Below are 24,198 nucleotides of genomic sequence, written 5' to 3' on the forward strand. Positions count from 1 at the left end.
TTAGCAAGCACATTAAATCCCTTTAAACGTTACCTTTATTGTTGTTCTTGGTGTTTTATGGCCATTGTCTCCCATTAACGTTGCATTACTGCCTCTTTCTTTTATTTTCTGTTTACCTGACAAAACTGTAATCCTGTAATGTCTGCATCATGGCTTTGATCTTTTGGACTCTATTCTCTGTTAGTTGAGAATTTCTAACACCGCTTATTATTATATATATATTATTCTATGATGATTAACAGCTGTTTTGTTTTCCTGTATTCTTTATTGTATCACGCATTCACTGTCTCCTTTGAAAATTCAGTGTGCTGAGTGAGGGTTTTTGTTTTTTGTCTAATGTGACCTTGATGTAAAAAATATGTGGGTGTGCAATGGTGAAAACTTTCATGATTACACTGAACTTTAGAAAATAATCATGTTGTTTTTTTTTTTTTTACTATTTTCTGACATAAAAAAGAGAAGATAGATTATATCATGAAAATACTGTTTTGCAGCCAATAATATAAAGCAGGTTTTTTGCCTTGCTATGAACAGTGCCTTGAGATAATGTATGTTGTGACTTGGCACTATACAAACAAAATTGAATAAAGCACTACCAGGGTCCTTATTCTGATAATCATTAATATCAAAAGATATCAACATTATTAATCAAAAATATTAGGCAAAATCCATGTCAAATACAATTTATTATCAATTGTACCAATAAGATTGACTTGCTTTCAACAACACAACAGACTTCAACACAAATGATCAACTCTAAGCCACAATCCATAATTTGTAAAGTTGTGTTAGGCAGTGACACCAAGTCTCTCTCTTATCACACACTACTTCACAATCAGGGAAACAAGAAAATCATTTTAAATTTAAGTTTTCTTCCTCTCTTAATGAATTGGACATTTTCTCACAGTTGATATTTATAAGGCTTAAGGTCATTTCTGTGTCAGTGTTATTACAGATTGTGGCTTTGGTAACTATACAAAGACATTGTGACAATCTTCAGCTCCTGACTAGCACTAAGTGCTGATTGTCTAAAATCTCAAGTAAGACACACCATCTCACCTCTGCTCATCATTATACATTCATAAATGTACCAAAATACTATATAATGATATATAAATACAGATATAATGTTTTTGAATAACAAGTAAACCAAATGCACATACAAACACACAAACACATCAATCAAAACGTGTGTAGTAGTTATATTTCAGTTGAAGTGCTGCTGTACTGTAGTGTCAGCTATTTCAATGAAGGCTGGGTGCAAAGATGGCAAAATCAGTAATGCACCAAAAAGCAGCATCTAACAAATATATTCACTGTGTTCTGTGATGAAGCAGCTCAAACATGGCCGTGTGGCCACAACAGGGAAAATGCTTCTCTGCAGTCAGTTCTGCCTTGAGGCCCCAGTGTTTGCACTCATGAACTAACTGACCTGGTGGATTAAGAAAAGCTGAATGAGACAAAAGGCCACTCCATATAACATCTCTTAAGAAAATACTTCTAGTTATCTTTCTTATATAAAGGCCTCTTATTCAAACTTTGACTAGAAATTGTTGTCACACACATTGATCATGACAACTGTCTTAATTTGACAACATTGGCACCACATAGAAGGCAACGACATTGGCTTGAAAATGATTGCACTGAGTTACCATCCGTAATGTGCTGAATGGCAGGAAATACTGTTGATGCATGCAACTTCTACAAATGCTGCAGACAGAGGAGGTGGAGACTTCGCCAGTGAACACTTGTTCACTATCAAATATGTGAACAGCAGGCCATCTTCCTCTCCTCTTGATGATGAAGTGTGAAGTCATTATTATGATATCTCCTTTGCCATCTCGGCACTCTCCTTGGTGATCATGCTGGGCTCTCCTTTCTGTATCAGGCTCTCTCCCTCTATGGTGGTTTCACAGTCATGCTTAGCCGGCTGCTCCTCCAGTTGCTCCAATGCTTCCAGTATGTTCTGAACACGGCGGACTCCGTCCCTCCTCGCCTGCCGTACATCTACACGTCCCTCTGGGTCAACCGAGTCCAGTGCTAAGAGCTCTTTGGTCAGCAGTTCCTCAAGTAACAAGTACTTCTTATCATTCTTCTTCCCATCGAAACACTTCACCTCATGCTCCAGTTTAGCAACCCGATCGACTATCTGCCTTACTTTAGTCAAGCCTGGATGACTTGGGCACTGATCAGCCTCTTCATCTTCTACCTTTACAGGTGGTTCCTCTGGAGGAACATCTGTGACGTCATGGGCTTCTGATGGTGGAGGTATTTGAACTTTAATATCAGCCATGTGTTGCTGTGGTTGCTCTGCTTTCTGGGACGGCTGGTACTGTGGCGATGCCCGCAGAGACTGTTCAGACTGCTGAGGCTGTGTAGGTGTCGGAGATGGTGTCTGTGGGAACTGTTGATGTTGCTGGAACTGCTGAGGTTGCTGGAACTGCTGCGGTTGCTGGAACTGCTGCGGTGGTTGCTGGAACTGCTGCGGTTGCTGGAACTGCTGAGGTTTCTGGAACTGCTGCGGTTGCTGGGACTGCTGTTGCTGAGGTGGAAGCTGTTGGAAGTGTTGAGGTTGTTGAGGCCTTTGGACCTCGGCTTCTGTGTGCAGTGGCTGGGGGAGCTGCATGTTCTCGGGTTTCTGCTGCGTGCTTTGTTGTTCCTGCTCCATTTTCTGGGCAGGGTCTCTTGTGATGACATGCTGTTGAGCCTTTGGAGTTAAAAATAAGTGATTAGGATGGCGTGTAGCAATCTAAGTCAACATATACTGTACATTGACGATATAACGAATAATCCAACTGAAAACATGCAAAAGTTAAATCACCTGTGGTCTTTCTCCAAGCACTTGTGTTACGATAGGTGAATGGCTTCTAATATGAGGTGGTAGGTGAATAGAAGCAGCGTCACGATGCTGGGGAAGCAGTATCGGAGATGCCCTTTCCCGGGGAGTCTGCATTGCTGCAGAGTAGCCAGGCCATTCGTCCGTCTGAATGCGATGAAAGGGCTGCTGTTGCTCTGAGAAGGGGTCACGCTGAGAGTAGACAGAGGGATTTAACTGAGCCTGTGTTTGTACTGAACCCCCTCCACCTTCATGGATCACTGGGATAGGGATATAACCTGCCTGAAGACCAGTGCTGCTGGGCCGCGAGGGTTGGTGATGCGGGGCAGTGTACAGCTTGAAAAAAAATAAAAAAAATAAATGAAATTGACAATGTACAATCAGTATTTTGTTGTCATTTGTTTCCAGTTGAAAAGGTCTAAATACAAAATATTGTACATTTCTTTAAACCTGTTAAACTCTACCTCTGCTGTTTGTGAAACAGGTGAGCCGACCTTCCCAGTATCAGGAGAACAACTCTCAGAAGGTCCATGTAAGGGTGATCGGGGCCTGCAGTGGAGCCCCGGTGTTGGAGAAGGCGTTCGCCCCTCCGTGCGAATATTCTGTGCAATGGTTGGCTGAATGTAGGCGTAACATGGATGCTGTTGCTGCCTCAGTTCTGCCCCCTCATGGAAGACTGGGATGGGAACATAACCAGGGCGAAGGATGGGGTGCTTCATCTCCCTCACAAAAGTCTTCTGTGTTTCTATAGGGCTTGGGTCTGGAGGTATGTTGGGACCATTTGCAGACACGTCTCTTACCTGAAACACAGTCAATAGACGCCATGTTTAATTGCTTACCTTTCCTTCTTCTGTGAACCAAAGCCACTACAGGTCAGCAATGGCTTTGGAACATAGATTTCTTCTCCTCTTATCATAACAATTAAGTCTTTAGATGTGGTATTTCAAAGTAAATGACTACAACGATATGTTGGCAAGCAGGCTATCATTAACGTGTTATTACAATGACGGTTTTAATCGTGATGGGTGACAATACATCGTTCCATCCCTAATAGTGGTTCACTGTCAGCTCTGGTCAGATCAGCTGTGAAGTCGAGATGTCTCTGCACTACGGTCTCTGAGATCATTCACATTTAACTGTGTTCACTTTTACTTGAAGAACCGATGAGTCGGAGGGAAAAAATGTTCCCCCTCCTCCCCTGCGCCTCCAGGCAGCTGCTGTGTAGCCCAGTTTGTGTAGCAGTTTGGGACATTCTGTCTTTCTATTTTCTATCTGTCTGTCTAGTAATGTAATTTACACAGTGTTCGTCTCTATATGTTTGCCCTGCTGCGATGGACTTTTGACCTGTCTAGGGTGTACCCCTAACCCTTTCACCCTATAACAGCTGGGATGGCAAAGGCTACCCCGCGACCCTCATGTGGAGGATAAAGCAGTAAACAATGAATGCAAGATTTTAACCATGGCCACTGCTTAGTTAAAACTGCATGATAGAAACTTACAGACACTTTTATTTACTGCAAAAAGACCGGTTGATACACTTTATTACACTTTACTACTTTTGAGATGTAATTTCTCCATGCTATCCTGCTACTCATGCATCAGAGGCAGCCACTGTTTTGAGCATTTAACCAATTTCACTAGTCTTTTTGAGTTTCATTTTGTCCTAACACAAACTTCTGTGCATACAAACTTTGACTCACAAGCGCACTCAAGAGCATCCATTCTACAGCCGATCTTGTCACTGCGACAGACAAACCATACAAACATACTTATGGGTAATATATTTATTTTCTAAGGGTGGGTCACAATCTATCACTTTTCCTCATCCAATTCCCGCTTCGCTCGCCAGGTGTCGCTACTTGAAGTCTCCTCACGGTGGCGCTGCTCAAACGAATGAGGGAAACTTTGGTAGAAGTTAGCTAGCCGAAGAAGAGGGAGTTGACTGCGGGATAACGGCCCTATCCGCATGAATAAATAGAGAAATCTTGTACTTTTAACTTTTCACAAATGTTTTCTTTAGTTAGACAGATATGATATATCGCTATATGATTGTCTTGCAATGTATTGAATGGTTGTATTGTGGTATTATTGGTATCGTGGACACTGTATCACGTATGGTATCATATCATGAGGCACCCTGTGATTCCCACCCAATATCAATTCTGCCAATAAACCCTTCAAAATACTACACACTGGACCTTAAACAATTCTATATCATTCTGAATTTGATTTTATTTATTTTTTAATATCTCCACAACTATCTGAATACCACTTAACATATTATAAGAATATCTATTGTACAGAAAATATTAGTAATCAAAGTACAGACAAGTCCCAATTAGAAACAATAATCCATTCCTGGATTTTAGTGAATTTGAATTTTACTTTTTCCAAAGTAGATTGTAGTTTTTAGTGTTGTTTTCATAGCTATGGAAAGGTACAAGCAACAGGTCAACAGATAGTTCTCTGACAATAACATTATCTCAAAAGTAAGCATGGCATTTAAACAAAACCCAGAGAACTGTGTTAAGGTGTGGACCACTGGCATTTCTCCTCAATGTCCAAAGTTATGAAATAGCTGTGAACGACCCTTTGCCCTCTGCCATTTGAGTACCGTGCACACACAGCCAGCACACCACTGCACCAATTTTATCCCCTGACAGCTGTGTCTTTCTAGCAGATTCGTCGGGACACTAACTTTGGACAACGGTGTCTGTCTCTGAGACGAAAGATTACCAACTGGCAGCTTGTGGGAAGCTCAGTTCAGCTCACACTGGTTTCCTCTGCAGACCTATGTCTCAGTCTCTTGTGTCAAATACAGCTGAATGTGATCCACAGGGCACACACACACACACACACATGCAGCACGGGCAGCGTGAACCGCACCAGCTCCAATCCTTGTAAGGAAAAAGTTTAATATGAGCCGACGTCGCAGTGTTTTTTCCCCCCACCTTGAAAGCCATGTTGTTGAAATACTGGCAGCTCAACATACGTAGCCTTTACACGCTGCAAGACTGAGTCATCGAGTAATAATAGTATGAGATCATGACACACGGGAACATAACGGGGTTGATCACCCGTTATAATAGTCGTATGAGCTGTCTGTGAGGGGGGGTAACGGTGTCATAGCAGGCCTACAGTCAACAAGACAAATATACAACAGTGATGAAGCACTGATCCACAGCCGGTCACGCCACGCACGAACAATAACTGTCAAAAGAGTTGTCGTTTTACGTCGACAAAAAAACAACTTTATCCCGCCGTTCTGTGTCTTTAATGTATTCGTTTACCTTTTTTGTGTCATGTCTCGGGTCATTCCAGGTTGTCGTGCGGTTGTTGTGGTCCACGAAGAAGGGCCATCCCGTGTGAGGGTCAATTTTTACTTCCCAGCCGAGGGGCAGAGGCTCGCTGTCATTGTTCGCCATCGTCAGTGTCGGCGACTGTGTCTTCATGCCGTTCATGTTGCGGCTGGCTGTCGAATACTGAGACATTTTATATGGGCGACGGACGCTTTAAAGGTTTAAGTGACGTGGTGAAGTGGGCTGGAAGTTTCTCGAAATAGAGCGAACAGTGACCGCCCAAGGTTCATGGTGGGGGCGGATGGTGCTGGCTGCTGCTGCTGCCGCTGCTGATGCCGCCGCCGCCGCCGCGGCGTGTGTTCTCCAACTTATTATGTCGCCGATCGAACCCTCGACAGACAGATACAATCTCCGAAGAGTGTGAAGCTCAATTTAGTCCGCAATTTGCGAGCTTCCATTCACCCAAATGACTTGAACAGATATTAAAAAAAAAGCTTACAAATAAACAGTCTATCAATTATACATAGTTTAACGATATGCTCCACTGTGCATATAATCATAATAATATCTGTACTTTATTAATATTTGGAGCAACTTTTACTTTCACTGCACTAGATTTTCTCTAAATATCTTTGTTACTCATTACTACAAAATTAAACCAGAAGAAGAAGAGTTGGTTATGGTATGTATTTATATAGCGCAAGTGTCAAACTCAAGGCCCAGGGGCCACAAGTGGCCCTCCATGTCATTTCATGTGGCCTGCAAGTGATTAATTAGGGTTCGAGCATGACTGTGCAAGGCGTTTTTGGCGAATTTTGCACCAATGCTACAAACTATCTAGTTGGTCTTAAAAATCTGTGTTAAAATAGGTCTATGCTGCTTTAAGGCGTGCATTGACCATAAAACACATTTCCCGCCACTAGATTGCAGTGTATCGTTGTATATGCATCATGCGACGAGTGAAATTGAGATCGAGACTTTGATCGCAAAATAATGTGTTCACAAAAGCCACAAACAAAAACGATGTGGCAGTGAGAGCTAGTTTTATTGTGGCTGAAGAAATCACTTGTGCTTCAAAGGTGTGTGAGCAGGTCTGCCCTGACCAGATACAGACTTTTAAAACTGTTAGTTTGTCAAGAAACACCATCGAGTTACATCTATAATGCATCATATTTGTAACTTGAATAAGTAATAAAAACAGAATGTTATTTAGCAATATGTTACAGAGTAGTTACCTTTCTTTTACATTATATTTGGTTACATTATTCTGTATGGCAGTTGCATCTGGCCCTTTGAGGGTAAATATTATGCTAATGCAGCCTTCAGTGAAAATGATTTTGACGCCCCTAATATAGAGCTTTTCTAGTCTTGATGAGCTGCTTTACACTATAGTTTTGACATTCACCCATTCACACCCTGCAACATGTGGTCTTAAGTGTCTTGCTTAAGGACACATGAGCCAGGAAGTGAACCCACAACCTTTTACCAAAGTAATTTTCTGGTAAGATGCTTGCACTTTTACCCCATTTTACATATGTTATACAAGACTGCATAATGTACCAAATTATCAAAAATAAAAAAATAAATAATTTCTTATTTTGAAGTTTACCAACATTGATGTAAATACTGTCTGCCATTTGTTCTTTATTATCCTGCATACAAAACACTTTTATTCACAAGCAGCAACCCTCTAAATATTCCATTGTTTCTCACCTTTTCCCCTTGGAAATTAATTATGTAATTAAATTAGTAAGCCTAATAAAAAATAATTTGCAAACAATTAATTCCCCCAATAAATTAATACATGTCATCCCTTCTTTTGCATAAATGTTGTATGTTATGTCCATGATCTGCTGATATTGTGTTATTACTTTGTATTTTGTTCATTTAAATAAATACACTTTGCAGAGACTCCGTGAATGTCCTGGACTCCTGGATTGATTTCAGTGTGATATTACTGACGAGGGATTCCTTGGCCTTTCTAACAGAAAAAGATCCCCCAAAGAGACGTACTCAGACTCCCACATGACAATTTTTGTCCAAGGGAACCCAGTCTGATTTTGCTGTGACTTGATGCACAATTATGTAACAGTCAGTGGTGCCAAAATGATAGTGTGGGCCGGGTGACAGCTCAATGACAGAGTTTAATCACAGGAGTACTCTAATCCAGCTTCATACTACAAGGAATATGTTTCCTGATTCATCTGAGGCCAGCACATGTATTTTTTTTTGGAGATGCTTACATTTTTTATTTGATGTTTGAGCACCTACACATGAAGGAACCAAAATACCAAAACCTACATAGAGCCAATTGCTGAAAATGGTTGTTACACATAGTATTCGAGAATATGTACAGTACAGGTTTTTGAGGGCTTTCTCAGCTCCTGAGAATTTATTTGTCCTCTCATCCCCACATTGTTCAATTGTACACATTAACAAACAATTGATGCATTAAGTCATTGCAAACATTAACACAGTGATAAATGATTATCAGATTCCGGATGTTTCCGGAATATTCTGCCATGTTTCCGGAATATTCTGCCATGTTTCCGGAACATTCACATGCTAAGATGTCAGGGACATGTGTGGCTTTTGCAAGGCCAGCGATCAACACAGCTGTTGATGCTTTCTGGTATTATCACCAATCATCTTGTCCTGCCTTCACCCCTCTCAGGTGACCACTAATGAAGTAAAAGAGCTCACTTATTTAACATCAGTTGAAACTGTTGTTGATATGAAAAGCGATTGAAAAGAAAACATTTAGTATTTATTTATGAACATTTCTTAAAACTAAGTAATGACACAGACATTTACATGTACATGTACAGTAAATAAATAATAAATAAATACCTGTCAAAATGTATGTAAAACTATTAATACCATTTTTGAAACAATCTGTCCTTGGCGCCCCCTAGTGCTAGTTTTAAAAACACATTGTAGCAACACGTGTCTGCATAAAGGTATAAATATATTTGTGTGCATTTGTGATATTTTTCAATTCAGTACATATTGTTATTACTATATATTAACAGTGTTTTCATTTTTATAATAAGTTAAGTTTCTCTCATTTTTTATTTGCATATTTCCATTCTATGTGTTTGATATATGTTTTCATGATATATGTTAATTATAAATAGACGACAAGTTTGTGTAATTCAGATATTAGGTTCTTGGGCTGGTTTAGTACCCTTTTGATACATTTTGTTTGCCGTTCACTGACTATAAAACATGACAACAAAAGAAGATAGACACATAATTTACACATAGTGTCATGTATCTATCACTTGTTTAAATTGTGAATATTTATAGTGGCATTCCTAGTGCATAAAATTGATGTAGTGCCCTTCCAATCAAAAAGGTAGGAAATGATATTCAGTGCTCCATCTCTGTGATAGAAAGTGATGTGCTGTAAGGGATGTCCCTGTATAGTGCCTGCCCACAACCCACCATTTGCACTAGGTGCCGTTTTAATGTTCGCCCCTGCCCTTCCAAATGTCTGCACGCTACTGTTTGTAAAATAGGAATGTTAGTCATAATGCATGTTCAACTCGCGGTCGTCTACAGTCGCACCCTGGTGATTAAAACAAGCCTACTCTTTTGCGTCCCACTTCAAAATAAAAGTCGGTCAAGCCAGTTGCTTACAGACATCATCGGCTATGTTAAAATAAGAAGTAATTGTGGCCTTTGAAGGTGTAAATGTTGCCTCAGAAATAAAACTGCAATACAGACGTGTAAGAAACTGATAATATTTGGATGGATTTTTATGCTGCCTCACCCTGACCGCGCCTGGGCTCACAGCCACGCACGCGCACGTTCTCTCCACTCGCCGCGTGACGTATGCCGCCCGGTTAGCTTAGCTACTAGTCTCTCTCTAAGCAAGTTAGCTAGCTGCGAACGCTGGAATCGGTCATCGTTCGATTACAAGTTTGCAGCTGAAGTTTGTGTATCTGGTGACTGTCAGGACAATGGACGACGACTGCTACCCAAAAACACTGTAAGTAATTTTAATGTGGAAACGTTTAATGTGCGTTTGCTTTGCTAACGTCGGAACCGGTAGCTAACCTAGCTAGCCGTTGTACCTACAGTCAGCACAGCTGGTAAACAACATAAACGTTTGCTTCGCTAATATCGAGGTCGTTTATTCAAGGTCATGATTAATTAACTCATATATTGGTTAAGCTCACGTACCTCACATTATATGAACAATTAATTTCCGATGTTCTCAAGGTTAGCTTCCCAAAAACGGTATGTTGCGCATGTCGATATCGCGATGTCCCTAATTATTCAATATATTGTTAGGCCCAGTCCATCAGAAAAGCTGTAAAAACAGTAACGATGTGTTCTGTACTTATTATTTGTTATTGTAGTGTGAAGGTTAGAAGCACAATACCTGGTGTTGTTGTTAACTGTTTGTGTAACTTGATAATTTGTGTTAATCTATTTAAATGTGTTGCTACTTTTATGCTGTTGTTACTATTTGCTATGTGCTAAATATTATCACTGTGTGAAATCGTTCATTGTTCTCTGAAAACTGTATCAGCTCTTAAATTAATGACCTCCTGTTTTCCTTGCAGGTATGTGGGAAACCTCTCCAGGGAGGTAACAGAAATTTTGATCCTGCAACTTTTCACCCAAATAGGACCTTGTAAAAGCTGTAAAATGATCACAGAGGTGAGCCATCACGATGTTTGTTATGTTGGTTTTTGGTTGTACTTATCTTTATTTTATTTCTATGTCTTCTGTCCTCCTGCTTTTCACATTGTGTGGTGGACTAAGTTCCATTTTAACCAAGAAGAAAACTTGAACTTATAAACATTTTACTTTAAAATGTCCTCCACTATTGAGAAATACAGGTTTTGAATTGCACTTAGATCACAACTGTGTATGGGATAGTGAAACCTACATTTTCAACTGTTATTTAAAATTCACACTAATAACACTATATTTTTTTATGTTCCACTCATTTGTCCCCCAAGCAAATTTTATTAAGGAATATTGTGTTTTCTTTGCTTGACATGTCTTTACTTATTGTACCATCATTTTTTGTTTATTGATTGATTATTAATATAAGTTTTATTAATTTGCTTTAAACTTGGATGTCTTCCATGTGATCAAATCAATTGATTACTCTATGAAAGCACCTGTCATGCCAACACCAACACAATGGTTTTAACTCTAAAGAAAATATCAGATACTTCATAACAAATTCAAAGTGCCCCAATTCCCTTAAGGCAGTTAGTTGTACTTTATTGAATTTAAGAATGAAAGGACAGTTCATCAAGGATAGAATCTTATTCTTGATGAGCCCTTTTTTATTTACATGTTGTGACCCCAGTGGAGAACTCAGCATTGTTCTTGTTTTCTTTCATTGTTATTGAGCTGTGCTCTTTGACTTTGTCCCACACAGCATACAAGCAATGACCCCTATTGCTTTGTGGAGTTCTTTGAACATAGAGATGCTGCATCAGCCCTTGCATCCATGAACGGGAGAAAGATTTTAGGAAAGGTAGGCCATCTCATTTGTTCCCAAAATAAGAGTGAGATTCAGGAGTTTATTTTGTTGTTGGATTTTCCCTGTGGTCCTTGTTCTTCAGTGTATAAAAGTCTGTCATGGCTTCAAATCCTCTATGTGAACTCTGCTTTCAGGAGGTCAAAGTAAATTGGGCCACCACTCCAAGTTGCCAGAAGAAAGATACATCCAGTAAGTTTTTTTACATTGAGTCACTACTAAATATTAGACAATAGTAAATGGTTTCTTTCCTTTGTTTTTCCTTCTAGATCACTTCCATGTATTCGTGGGTGATCTGAGTCCTGAGATTTCCACTGAGGATATCAAGTCTGCATTTGCACCTTTTGGGAAAATCTCGTAAGTTATTTTTAATCCTAACCCAAGTACAGTAATTTCATTTCTTTAATGCACACACATTGGTTTCTTTCACTTAGGCAAGGAATTTCTGTAAGTTCATGCTGACTGATTTGCCATCTATGGCCATGTTTACATGCACATGACATGAGTATTGTCTAAAATGTACATACAACAACATAAAAAAGATATTTTGAATGTCTTCATTTCAAACTTTGGTCCACAATGGCTGATGTCCCAACTGACGAGCTACTCTCTGAACGTCTTATGTTTAAAACTGGCTTGGTTTAACTGGTTCTGCAATTTAGTACTCTATGCCCTGAAAGAAACTTTGTTTGTTTGATTTTTAATTATTTGTCAAATTTCTCTTGTGTGATTAAGTATTAGGACACCATATCCATATCCATGCATGTAAACATAGTTAATGGACAAAGAAGTGAAATCAGAGTGGATATTATTCAACATACAGATTGTGTATTTTTTTTAAAAAACACTTACAGATTGAAACAAGTCATTTACATTATCAAATGTTATTAGGCCACCAAGTACCTGACTCCAGCTATTTACTCCTTGTGTACTTTTCATGACTGAAGTGTTTGCCTTAAATCCACTCTTGCTTTTCCTTACTCATTTATGGTGTGGTAAGTAAATTGTACGGTGTGTCAGCAAAATCTAAGCTTTGTGTTGAACCTGAATAGCTTTTAGTTGTGGGTCTCAGTGAAGTAATAGCACTTTGGTTATTTTACAGAAATGCTCATAGGATTGGACAGGAGCTTGAAGGCACAGCAAGGAAATGTGCACTCTGGAGACACAGATGTAGTTTTTTTTAAAACTCTATTTATTCCATTCTTTCCACATGTATTTAAATGTAGATTCTATGTGTTAACATGACTTAGCCCAGATGAACAAAATCCACTAGTTATTGTAGTCAGTCTAGTAAATTTATGTTTATATTGTCTCATTTTGATTTTCATAGTGTTGTTTGCAGCCTAATGATCCTTTTCCAAAATTACTGAAAATGTCAATTTCTCAAAATTTGCAGCTCCTCAAACTCCATACTCCATATTGGTGGTAAAGAATTGACCAGGAAAAATAAAGAAATCTGTTAACAGGCCATGTATGCCGTTTAATTCCTTTTTTTCTCTTTTCATATATTCTCTATATATACATACTACTGTAGGAAGAGCACCATCAGCAGGTTTTAAGAATGCATGGTAATTTATATGATCAGTTCCTTTTGTGACTTTAAATCAATAGTCTACTTTTAAGAGCATTGAACAAAAGTGGTGCTCTAGAGGTGAGGATCCGTTAATACATCTAAAATTATTATTTAGAATAAACCGTAGGCTGCATGTATTTGTACTTTTTTTTTGTTTTTGTTTTTTCCGAGTGTTACATTTTGAGTCAGTGCTCAGTAAAAGGTCATGATAGCTAATATATCTTTATGTAGGACAGAGTAGAGGATTCACATTTCAGTGTGTTTTGCGTGGTTCGTTTTAGTTTGAAGCAGTTAAAATGAAAAGAGCACTGATATTGTTTTAACATTTTCCTGCAGAGATGCTCGTGTTGTGAAGGACATGGCGACAGGCAAATCAAAGGGGTATGGATTTGTGTCCTTCTACAACAAACTGGTAAGGCTCCGATGCAACAACTCAGACTGAAGGTTATTTCAATTTTCTGTTTATCATCTTATTTTACTATTGAATCAATCATAGTTAATACTGCAGTCACAACAACTAAATAGTTTTACATTACAGTTTGTTTTCATAGTCTTTTAAATATTACTAGGTTTGAAATCAGTAATTGCTTATTTTGAATTGATTTCGGTGACTAAAATACTTTTCAGATACTCAAATCCTGGGGAATAACTGTGTTTTGATTTGGATTTATAGGATGCAGACAATGCCATTGCCAACATGGGCGGACAGTGGCTGGGAGGACGCCAAATCAGAACCAACTGGGCAACGCGTAAACCACCAGCTCCAAAGAGTTCTCAGGAGAGTAAGTCTTAAAGCCCACAATAACTGAACACTCACACATGGATTCAGGGAACTATTTTTGGTGATTAGATCCTTTCTTGGGATTTTGCTGGACTTTGCAGACTGTCATCTTTTAGCTTCTATGCACCAACTAATTTACCATTCTTATTTGTTCTGCATTTGGAGCTCTCTGACCATAAGCTAGTAAAATAAAAGTTAATGGTGCGTTTCAATTGGCTTCCTCTTCACTTTTTCTTAGGTATCGTGAATATCATGAGGACTAAGGAAAATACTCATCTTCTGGTTTTCTTTTTTGTGTTATTAGTTCCTGGTTGCTAGTTGCTTACCTGCTGCTTCCTTGATGTTTTGGAACGCTTGCCCAGATACATAGTTTTTGTATGTGAACTGAGAACATTATTACACACACTAGTTTTCATTGTGGCTAATAGCATCCCAGTCTGCCCTCAGTTTGTCCTGTTGCATTTACATCTGTAGTTTTAGGTGCAATCCAGTCACAGAAAACTTAAATTTTTCATATCGGGTGTAAATGAGTTCTGCTCACTGTTGTGTTTTCTTAGGTCAGCCAGATAAGCTTTGAACACTCCACTTAAGGTCCATGGATTTCAGATATTTGTTTATCGTATACCTCACCCCTGTGGGCTCGCCTGGGAAAAAGCCTGATCCCTGCAGCTATAGCGGCCCGGAACAGCAGGCCCCGCTGATCTGTCTGTCCAACACTGATCTGTCTGTCTGCTGTTTCACTGTGTCGTCATGTACTGTATGTTGTCACTGGTGCTGTGGATGTGTTGTGGAAAGCATTGTCTGTTTGTGATGTATGTCCTTCATTGTGCAGTCTGTGAAAACAAATTTCCCCATGTGGGACAAATAAACTTAATCTAATCTAATCTAATTTGAGGTTTGAAATGTGAATTTCCTTTTTCAAATTTAGTTTTTGTTTTTTATTTCAGGTTCTTCGAAGCAGCTGAGGTTTGAGGATGTACTGAATCAGTCCAGTCCAAAGAACTGTACTGTTTACTGTGGCGGGATCCAGTTAGGACTATCAGGCAAGTATCATCTCTATGTCTCTTTTTATTCACTTTCATCAAATACCCAAACAATTAACTATATACATCTCTTTCTGTTCTTTCAGAGCACCTTATGCGACAGACCTTCTCACCTTTTGGTCAAATAATGGAGATCAGAGTTTTTCCAGAGAAAGGCTACTCTTTCATCAGGTATTGTCTCAGTTTATTGCTAAATGTGGCCTCTAGATGTCAACACAAACGCTTAACATGACTTTGTGGCATGTTTTCTAAGGCCTCAGCGTAGTGCTTTGATGCTGGACAAGTCAGATCGAAGACTAATACTGTATTTTCTGAATCGCTCATCAGGAATGATGTGAGATGAACTGCACTGCTAAGCTGCTGTTTTTCTTCTCAGGTTTTCCTCCCACGACAGTGCTGCCCATGCCATTGTTTCAGTAAACGGTACTTTCATTGAAGGAAATACGGTGAAGTGCTACTGGGGCAAAGAATCGGCCGACACTCCAAAAAGTCCACAGCAGGTATGGATGATGTAATTTTTAGTTTATTTAATATGATAAAACAGATGCTGTATTTAAAGAGAAAACGGGGGAAGAGAAGGGTGGAACACCTGTCTATGGTCAGTGTCTTAACCCATGAGCCACAATGATAATCTGAAACCATTAAGTCTCTGATGGTGCTGCAAATCTCTTATTAATATAATGGTGACAGAACAGAAATATTACAATTGCAATATAGACCAAAATTAATTTCTTGTGTCACTAGGGCCTTCATTTTTTTTATTTATTATCTATCTATGAATGTAAAGCTGTGGCTGCAAAGATGTGTTCACTTAAATATCCGTTGGTTTTTCCCAGGTTGAGTACAGTCAGTGGGGACAATGGAACCAGTTCTATGGAAGTCCGCAGCAGCAGCAGCAGCAGCAGCAACAGCAGCAGCAGCAGCAACAACAGCAGCAGCAGCAGCAGCAGCAGCAACAACAGCAGCAGCAGCAGTTTGGCCAGTATGTGTCCAACAGTTGGCAGGTTCCCTCCTATAGCATGTACAACCAGACGTGGAACCAGCAAGGATTTGGAGTAGAGTAAGTCTTGTTTTATTTTGAGTGCATCAATTTCTTTTACGGCACAGCTGATTTGTTTGTACAGTTGGTACACAATGAACACAAGTCATAGTAGTTACTTTAATTCAGTATTTGTGTAATCTTGACAGGCAGTCCCAGTCACCTGCCTGGGTGGGAAACTTTGGATCTCCTTCAGCCCAGGCTGCAGCCCCAGCTGGTCAAGTGATGTCCAACCTGGCCAACTTCAGCATGGCGGGCTATCAAACACAGTGAGCTGGCCCAAACCAAAGTGTAACACCCTTTAGACCACACAGCACCCTCAACTGGACAGCTTTGAAGAAGAAAGGTGGGGGGGGGACATATTCACAAAGCCTTTGCAGCCAATAGTTGCTCCAAAGTCTGTTAATCTGTTGTGTTTTAAAATGTCTATTTTAATTTCACTTGGGACTTGAAACAAATATATTCGATGAGTTTAGATTTGGAACAATGTTCTTGGCCTTCTCAAGTAAAGCCAAGCAACTCGTGTTTTTTTTCTGTAGTAGATAGACCAACCTCTCCTGAGTAGAGATGATTTACAAGACTAGCAAGTTTACTGGACGGACTGTGTTATGCACTCATGACGAGCCAAACCCCACCCCAAAACATGTAAGAAAAATTGTATTAGGAAAACAATTTGGGAGCTAGAAGCACATTTACCTATAAGCCATCATGTTACTCCAGCAACCCACTGGAATATGGTTAGGATTAAAATCCTTTGAAACCTCAAACTTGATAATATAAATATTTAAGTTATCAAACTACAGCAATATACATCTGCTTTCAGTTTGCCAATAGGTTTTATAATATTTGAATATTTCAAATTTATTGGTTTGTTACGGACTCTTCATAATGTTTTTGTCATAGTTTTCTGTCATTTTATACAAAGGAGGGTAATTAATTCAAGTCTTTATGCAGTGATAATTTTTTTTGTAATATAACCAAACGCCCATTGTGCACGTCTGATGATTTTATACTCCAGAGTGAACCAGACTGCTATAAAATGATATGGGCTAAGCTCAATGGAATTTTGGTTGTGTTATGACATATTTTTAAAAACAAAATGCTTTGTGTGTTGAAGTCCTAGAGTGAGTTTGTGTTAGAAAAATTTGTACGAGCAACTTTGACAACTATTATTTTAGCTTAAGGTGGAATCTCTTGGGTAAGATTTGTGTACACCCACTCGGCTCTCAAAGCAAAAAAAAAAAAAAGTTTTTTCATGTTGTGTATCAGAGTAATCGGCATGGTCTTTGCAGACTTTAGTTTTGATAGATTTAATTTGACACTGCAGTGTAGCCTGGTTGGACTTACTTATAACCCTGTGTCTCAGCGGAAAGGCTCTCTAGTACACGCTCTCTGTTCAAGGAAAATATTGTAAATACAGTGCAACCCCCACCCAAACTTTGTAAATTTAACTGATTGTGTGTGTGTGCTGATTCTGGGGCTGGTTTCCTAGAAGGAATAATGAATCATTAATACCTTTTTTCTCATTTTTGTTCTTTTGCCAACCTCAGTGATTTATAGTCATTTCTTTTGATGACTGTAAAAGTTTATAAAACGTTAAGACCTAATTTAGCACCAAAACCAGCCCCTCCTTCTGCTCTGCATCAGGTTTTTACATCATTTTTAGCCACACCTTTGTGTCCGACTGTCCACACTTCAACTATAAACTGGGATTATTTTTTATTTTGTAGATATTCCACTAAGTGGAATCGGTGGACGTTTTCCTAAATATATCATTTATTCTTCTGCCCTGTGAATTTTCTCTTTATTTCGCAGAATATTTTCATATATGCCAATGTAAACTATTATCACTGATTAATTGTGGCAAGAGGATTTCTCAACGTTATCCTGCTATTTGGATTTTATTTGCATATGTGCCATTCTGTACAGTGTACCACACACCACCTTGTAATGTCACCTATTTCCTGTTGTACAAGCCAACATTCTTGATGATGTTTTTGTTATTTCATTTAAATTGGGGGTGTTCATTTAAGAAAATGGGGTTAGTGTTGGCTGAGAGTGTAAATATGGAGCTTGATTACAGTCAGGAAATAATGTACATACTGTTGGTAGAATGTTATGAAATAAAATGCCATCATGAAATTTCAGCAATATAATTTATGCATAAGCCTTAATTGGTGTTATTTAAAGGGTCCCCTTATCCAAATTCTTTTCTACTGTAGATTTTCCCCATCTTAGACTTTGTGCCATTTTTCAGGATGTGACCGGAGGCAGATGAAGCTTCAGCTTGAACTGCGGGCTTGTGACATGTACAATATTTCTTGCTTGAAAATAATGAATGTTATGGCAATTTGCTTTTATGACAAGTAATACATCGAAGTTGAACCACTGAAGTGATGTTTAATAATAAAGGATGGAATCATATTTCCGTTTCCAGGGAAATATTAAGTCGCTTCAAATAAAGACATGCGTCAACCGGGTCATTCTGTGCATTTAATGTACACTAATATGCTGAGCTTTATACACAAACGCATTGTAAAATTGTCAACAGTAATTCTACTGCACACAGTATTATTAAACTAAGGATTGTAACTTTAGATGGGTTTACTTTATAACTTGACCCATTTCCACTTGGACAATTCTGTAAGGACAGAGGATCTTCAAGTATATATGTTTACAACATGAGGTTCTGGAAGTGGGAGAAGTTGTTATATACTGTTATATTATAACTGAATCATTTATCACATATACAACAACGTAGAAAATATAATTAATTTGATATCTCACTAAACAACGTAATTCAGTGCAGAAACTTTAACGTTACACTGACTAAAGCAAAGCAAAGATTAATTTAGACAGATGTTAATTTCACTGCCTATTAATGGACTGTATTACATTGCCTTTTATTTCTAATCTAACAAATAAATGTATCTCCCACAACACTTAACAATATCCAGATTAATATTCAGGTCTCCCCCACAGCATACATTGTAGTTCCTTATAATTCTAAACACATTTTATTATATACGCTCTACTGCAGATGCCTAGAAAGCAAATTCAAAAAAATATGCATGTATACACAGTATTTACATAAAACAATAGACTGAGTGACTTAAACTGAGCAGCATTCAGCCTTATATTCTGTAAATCAGAATTTTACCGTTGATCTGAGCGTCTAACTGTTGTTTTCAATGTGAAGAATCTTTACTTTGAATGTAGGAAAGCTTTGAATCACAGAATATTGTCTGTGGGTGACCCCGTCGTTCTCAAAATGTCAGCTGACTTCCGGATAACCGAGGATTCTGCCTCTCGGATCGTTAGTCACATGTGACCGTCAAATGTGGAGGTGGTGCGAACTTCTGGTCTCCTGAACGGCAGATTGGCCTTTGTGTCTCTGTCCACACAAACCAGGATGTTCCCTTCAGAGGCAGTGTCATCGCTCTGGATAGAGGTAAGTGGAAATGTAACATTTTTAACTTTTCTCATAGCTATGTTGTATTGTTGTTATGGCTTAAAGTACCTGAATACTTCCTCAATTTGAATGTTAGTCTTGAAACAAGAATTTCACAACCAATTTCCATACTCACATTTTTATTGGTCACAGAAGTTTTCCCTTGATTTTGATTCCATTTCTCATGCACTCCCAGTTTCTCTGCAATCAAGTCAATCCTGGTTGTGATGCCCTTCACAGAGCTTTCGAGGTGGAGAACCTGTCTGGTCAGTCTTAAACGTTGAGAGAAAGGTCATTCAGTTTGTGGTTATTGTTAACTGTCATTATTAAAAATATGCATTTTAACATGACATGGGTTATAGTTTAAAAACATCTCCCACTTTAAAAACTGTTCCAGATCCACGTGGATTTGACTGGATTGGTTCTTCTGCTCAGTGGAGGTCACAGCAGGCTTCTCCATCAGTTCTTTCTCATAATTCTTTCCCAGGTTGTTGAGTTCAGCGCTAAGAGCATCCTGACAAATAAATGGTAAATTCATAATGACACGTCTTCTTCTGCATTCATTTTGTCAAGCTTGAAGGACAAACAAACAAACCCTCTTTTCCTCCAGCTCAATTTTCATCCTCTCCTGCTCTGCTTCGTCTAGAACTTGGTTCCCATCGTAGTCAAACTGAGAGAAGGCTGCAGAAATTTCATGATCAGCATGTCCCATCCTATGAAATAATCAGAGCAGTGAGTTACCTTTAACACGTTAAGTACAAAAGCTCCCTTTGTTTTAGATATTTTGTCACTTACTCTTTAAGTGTTTCTCTGAAGTCCCTGAATTCAATTTCTCCAGATCCAGATTTTAAGGCCTTCTGAACGTCTGATATTTTCTCCTTTTTGAGTTTCAGCTTCATAAATGTCTTCATATAGCTCTGAATCACAAAAAAATTAATACATTTTGATTTAAAACTGTTTTGAATGGTCACAAATAATCAATCTATCACTGCCTTTACCTGCTTGATGATGTCCGTAATCTGCAGCTCATCTTTTTGGGATGAGAGCTCCTCCTTAACCTCTGAATATGTGTCATTTATGATGGCCAGGAACATGTTCTGAGAAACAATGCATGGACACATTATGAGATTATTGTTTTTTTTTTTTGCGTTTTGAAGTCAACCACCGTCTGTAGCAGAATGACTTACCAACAGAACAAAGAAAACAAAGAAGACGTAGGTGACGAAGTAGATTGGCCCAAGAACTCTGTTGGCACGGTCAATGGCATCATAATCAAAGTCCCCAAGAATAATCCTGAACTGTGTGAAGCTGCAGGAACGAAAGGGACATGTGATGAGTTCATTCTGAATTATATCGGTTCTGCTGAGCTGCCGTGATTGACACTTCTTACATGCACTTTACGAAGGTGCTGAAGGATTCAACTTCTGTCCCAAAGAGCAAATATCCAAGCTGAGCGTAAGCGAAGAAGACGATGAAGAACATGACGGCGAATCCCAAGATATCTTTGGCACATCTTCCCAGTGTGGAGGACAGCTGAGTCATGGTCTTATTAAAACTGATGTACTTGAAAACCTACAGGGACAAGAAGCATGCGCACAAGTCTTTGGTTTGACACCAGGGTCACGGAATTCTTATAAGTGATGACTTGAAATGAAAGATTCCAGTGCCTTTACCTTGATCCATGCAAAGAACAAGTTCACAGCATTCATGTTGTTGTACTGCGTTTGCCAGAATGCCAAGAATTCAAAATCAGCATAGATATCAGGCTGCTCCAGAAGTTTGCCAAGCAACTTGTCCACTTTGACAGTTCGGAAAACGTTGAATATGATGGCGACGATGGCGAGCTGGAAAAGAGAACAATTGAACTCTTTGAGGCCATAGGAAATGACAAGTTTGAAACATACGTAATAACACATTTTCTTTTTCTTTTTTTTTACCATTATAACAACAATGTCCAGGATGTTCCAGATGCTTTTGAAGTAGGAGAACTTGTGTATTCGTAGCTCAAGAAACTCCTCCACAACATAGTAGAGGATGAACAGGCAGAAGACGGCCTCACAGCCGAGGATGAAGTAATCCCAGTAGTTAATGTAGCGTATCAGTTTGACTGTTCTGATCTGGTAGGAAGGGATTGCTCCACCAGTCGCTGGGAATTCAACCACCAACCTGAAAGAAGCAGAGAAAACTTAAGACAAATAACAAATTGCTACCAACTAATGAGTGAAGTTGCTATTTTCCATTGTCCCGTTTACCTGATGACACAGAACATGTTGATGTTTGCGTTGTAAGTGGAGAAGTCGATGAAGACCACTCTGGTTCCCTGGTCCAGCCATAGGTTGCTCATGAGTTCGTTGAGTATGACAGCACTATCCTCTTTGGTGAGATTCAGGTCTTGATAGTATCCTGCTCCAGTGTAGGTAGTCAGCATGCCCCAGTGAGAGGAACCCTTTATCTCTTTCTCTGTGTGGTAGGTCCAGCTGTAGATGTACACACAAGAGCATGGAAATCACTTGGAATAAACCAATATTATAATGCAGTGTCCCTTTGATGATAGCAATAAGAGAGGCTTACGCTGTGCCATTAATGAGGCCAAAGCTGAGGTCGTTCTCCTTCTTCTCGTTGTAGACGTCAAAACATCCTGCAATCTCCTCTGCAAAATCTGTGTGGACTTTGCAGGAGTTGTTCTTGATCTTTATCTGCCTCACCCTGGGGACTCCCAGCAACATGTTCTCGTAGTAGATGAAGGAGCGCTCTCCGCTCTCCAGCGACTGGTTGTTGTACCATTTAGTCCAGTAGAGGCCGTCCAGTAACGGGCCTTGAGCGTACTGTTCATATGACGAGAGGGTGGATTCACACAAGTTGAGATTTAATGTGCTGTAATCATATTTTTTGACCATGGAAGGAATTAATAATGGCTGAAAACTCACAATCCAGAAGTCGGTCATGGTGCCAATGGACTGAAACTTAACCCCACTTTCACTGGCTGTATTCACAAACAGGTCCGTCATGGCTTTAGTGTAATAGTAGGTGCTCGAACTGGTCATACCATATGTCACTGAAAGACAACGTAATCACACTGGTAACACCCAATCGCTGATTCCTATCACTCTTTGCTCAGGCTCGGCTTTTAACATTGCTCCATTGAGAGGTCTAAGATAAGACTGCTCAGAAGCACACACGCAATGCCTCATTGACGACTCTTGTTTGGCCGTGTCTATGTCACTGCTGTCAAATAGATCCAGATCAGATGCTATTATTTGTTTGAAGAGAGAGCACGCTGGTCTGACACAAATAGCCCCATCAACGAATGTAAATCTAAACCAGACAAAGAAACAATGGAACAAGGCCTAATGCTCTTATCGCTAAAACGCAAGAGAGCAGTGTCCATGTCCCTTTCTCTCCTAATGCTCAGCTGGACAATGGCTCACAGGTGGAAGAATGGGAGGGGCATTTGTGGTGGTAGGTTTTAAAGCAGCGTATATCAACAGCCCAAAGTGCCCTATACAGTAACTTCCCGCTGAGTGATGAGCAGTGATCGGCTAAAACAAATAGTTGATGGAAATGTATTGAAAAGTAGGAATCGGTGTTCATAACAGCAGCAACAATTAAAGAAAATATCTCATTATCTTCATTGAAAATATGCTGAAATACAAAGGCACAACAAGGGCATTTGGCGTCATAGTAGTTTATAGATAATTTCAATGCATTTCACAATAAAACTTGAAAAAGTATAAACCTAATTTAAAACAACATTAAATAACAAAAATTGCCTTTTTTTTCTACAAATAAAACATTCTTGTGTTATATGTTGGAGAATGCTTTGCAAAGTCTGTCTAAGCTCTTGCACTAGGTGCATGGTAAACATATTGGTATAAGGAGGACACTTACAGAGACATATGTCCACCAGGAACACCACGTAGACCAGTAACTCCCGTATTGTGGTTCGGACAAACAGCTCCCTGTTGTCGGAGGTGTTTTCCGTCAACGTTGTGCCCCACAACCCTACACAGAATATCAATTTAAGGCGTCAGACATGAGACACTATGCACTTCTGTTGGTGTGATGTTCGTAAAAACCTGTCATGATAAGTTATACCAAAATTGTGTGACTTCATCTTACCTTTGATAAAAGAGCAGCAGCCTCTCTGTTTTTTCTCCAGACTTTTCTCAGTGGGCAGTGGTTCCTCAGGTGGATGGTGGAATGGGCTGGGGCTGTCCAGCTTGTACATGCTGTCCATGGAGCCCTGGAATAGAGGCTGAGGGTTGTAGATGGTGCTGATAGCAGCACGGGGCGGAGGTGGAGGAGACCCACAGTAGCCCTGGTTCACCCAGGCACCTTTGCCCACGCTGTCCATCTCGCACTCCACCTGCCCGCTCAGGTGACTTTCGGCCCGGTTGTTCAGGCACTTCATGCTGTCTGTGAGCATGAAGTGCAGGGGTTCAGATCAGAGAAGAAAGTGAAGCAGAGCAGTGTCGGCAGCTTCTGAGCACCTGCTGGAGAGATGATTATAAAGAGTTGATGACATAATCTTTGTTGAGGGAGGAGCTGCTGGTCCTCTGCTGGAGCTTTTGTAGTCTTGAGATGTAAAGGTTTTACACCCAGGATAAAGTAAAAGGTTTTTCCAAATACTGCACATTTTTTTGGTCAGTGATATAGTCACACATACA

At 39.5% G+C, this 24,198-nt stretch overlaps 3 protein-coding genes across 3 annotated transcripts; 1 reads left to right on the plus strand and 2 right to left on the minus strand.

Moving 5' to 3' along the window:
* Positions 1-667: 667 nt before the first annotated feature.
* On the minus strand, positions 668-6,380 carry bag3 (BCL2 associated athanogene 3). Its single transcript, XM_083897571.1, has 4 exons — positions 6,127-6,380; positions 3,301-3,636; positions 2,822-3,172; positions 668-2,707 (listed from the first exon to the last, which is right to left on the minus strand). Exons 1-4 carry the CDS (start codon positions 6,325-6,327, stop codon positions 1,820-1,822), a joined length of 1,776 nt encoding a protein of 591 aa, XP_083753697.1. The 5' UTR covers positions 6,328-6,380; the 3' UTR covers positions 668-1,819.
* A 3,596-nt stretch (positions 6,381-9,976) lies between these two features.
* tial1 (TIA1 cytotoxic granule-associated RNA binding protein-like 1) lies at positions 9,977-18,493 on the plus strand. Its single transcript, XM_083898117.1, has 12 exons — positions 9,977-10,129; positions 10,710-10,806; positions 11,543-11,641; positions 11,782-11,836; positions 11,914-12,001; positions 13,554-13,629; positions 13,891-13,999; positions 14,946-15,041; positions 15,128-15,212; positions 15,418-15,541; positions 15,878-16,101; positions 16,230-18,493. Exons 1-12 carry the CDS (start codon positions 10,101-10,103, stop codon positions 16,351-16,353), a joined length of 1,206 nt encoding a protein of 401 aa, XP_083754243.1. The 5' UTR covers positions 9,977-10,100; the 3' UTR covers positions 16,354-18,493.
* A 908-nt stretch (positions 18,494-19,401) lies between these two features.
* On the minus strand, positions 19,402-23,942 carry pkd2l1 (polycystic kidney disease 2-like 1; the record flags this gene model as incomplete). The annotated part of the gene is made up of 15 exons (XM_083897793.1): positions 19,402-19,521; positions 19,668-19,803; positions 19,912-20,045; positions 20,127-20,244; positions 20,327-20,448; positions 20,530-20,628; positions 20,719-20,839; positions 20,922-21,103; positions 21,205-21,375; positions 21,469-21,697; positions 21,784-22,008; positions 22,103-22,356; positions 22,459-22,586; positions 23,420-23,533; positions 23,651-23,942. 15 exons carry the CDS (start codon positions 23,940-23,942, stop codon positions 19,402-19,404), a joined length of 2,445 nt encoding a protein of 814 aa, XP_083753919.1.
* Between the last annotated feature and the right edge of the window lie 256 nt (positions 23,943-24,198).

Source organism: Microchirus variegatus (genome assembly GCF_963457635.1).
Source record: "Microchirus variegatus genome assembly, chromosome: 11".
In the NCBI taxonomy this organism is placed as follows: domain Eukaryota; kingdom Metazoa; phylum Chordata; class Actinopteri; order Pleuronectiformes; family Soleidae; genus Microchirus; species Microchirus variegatus.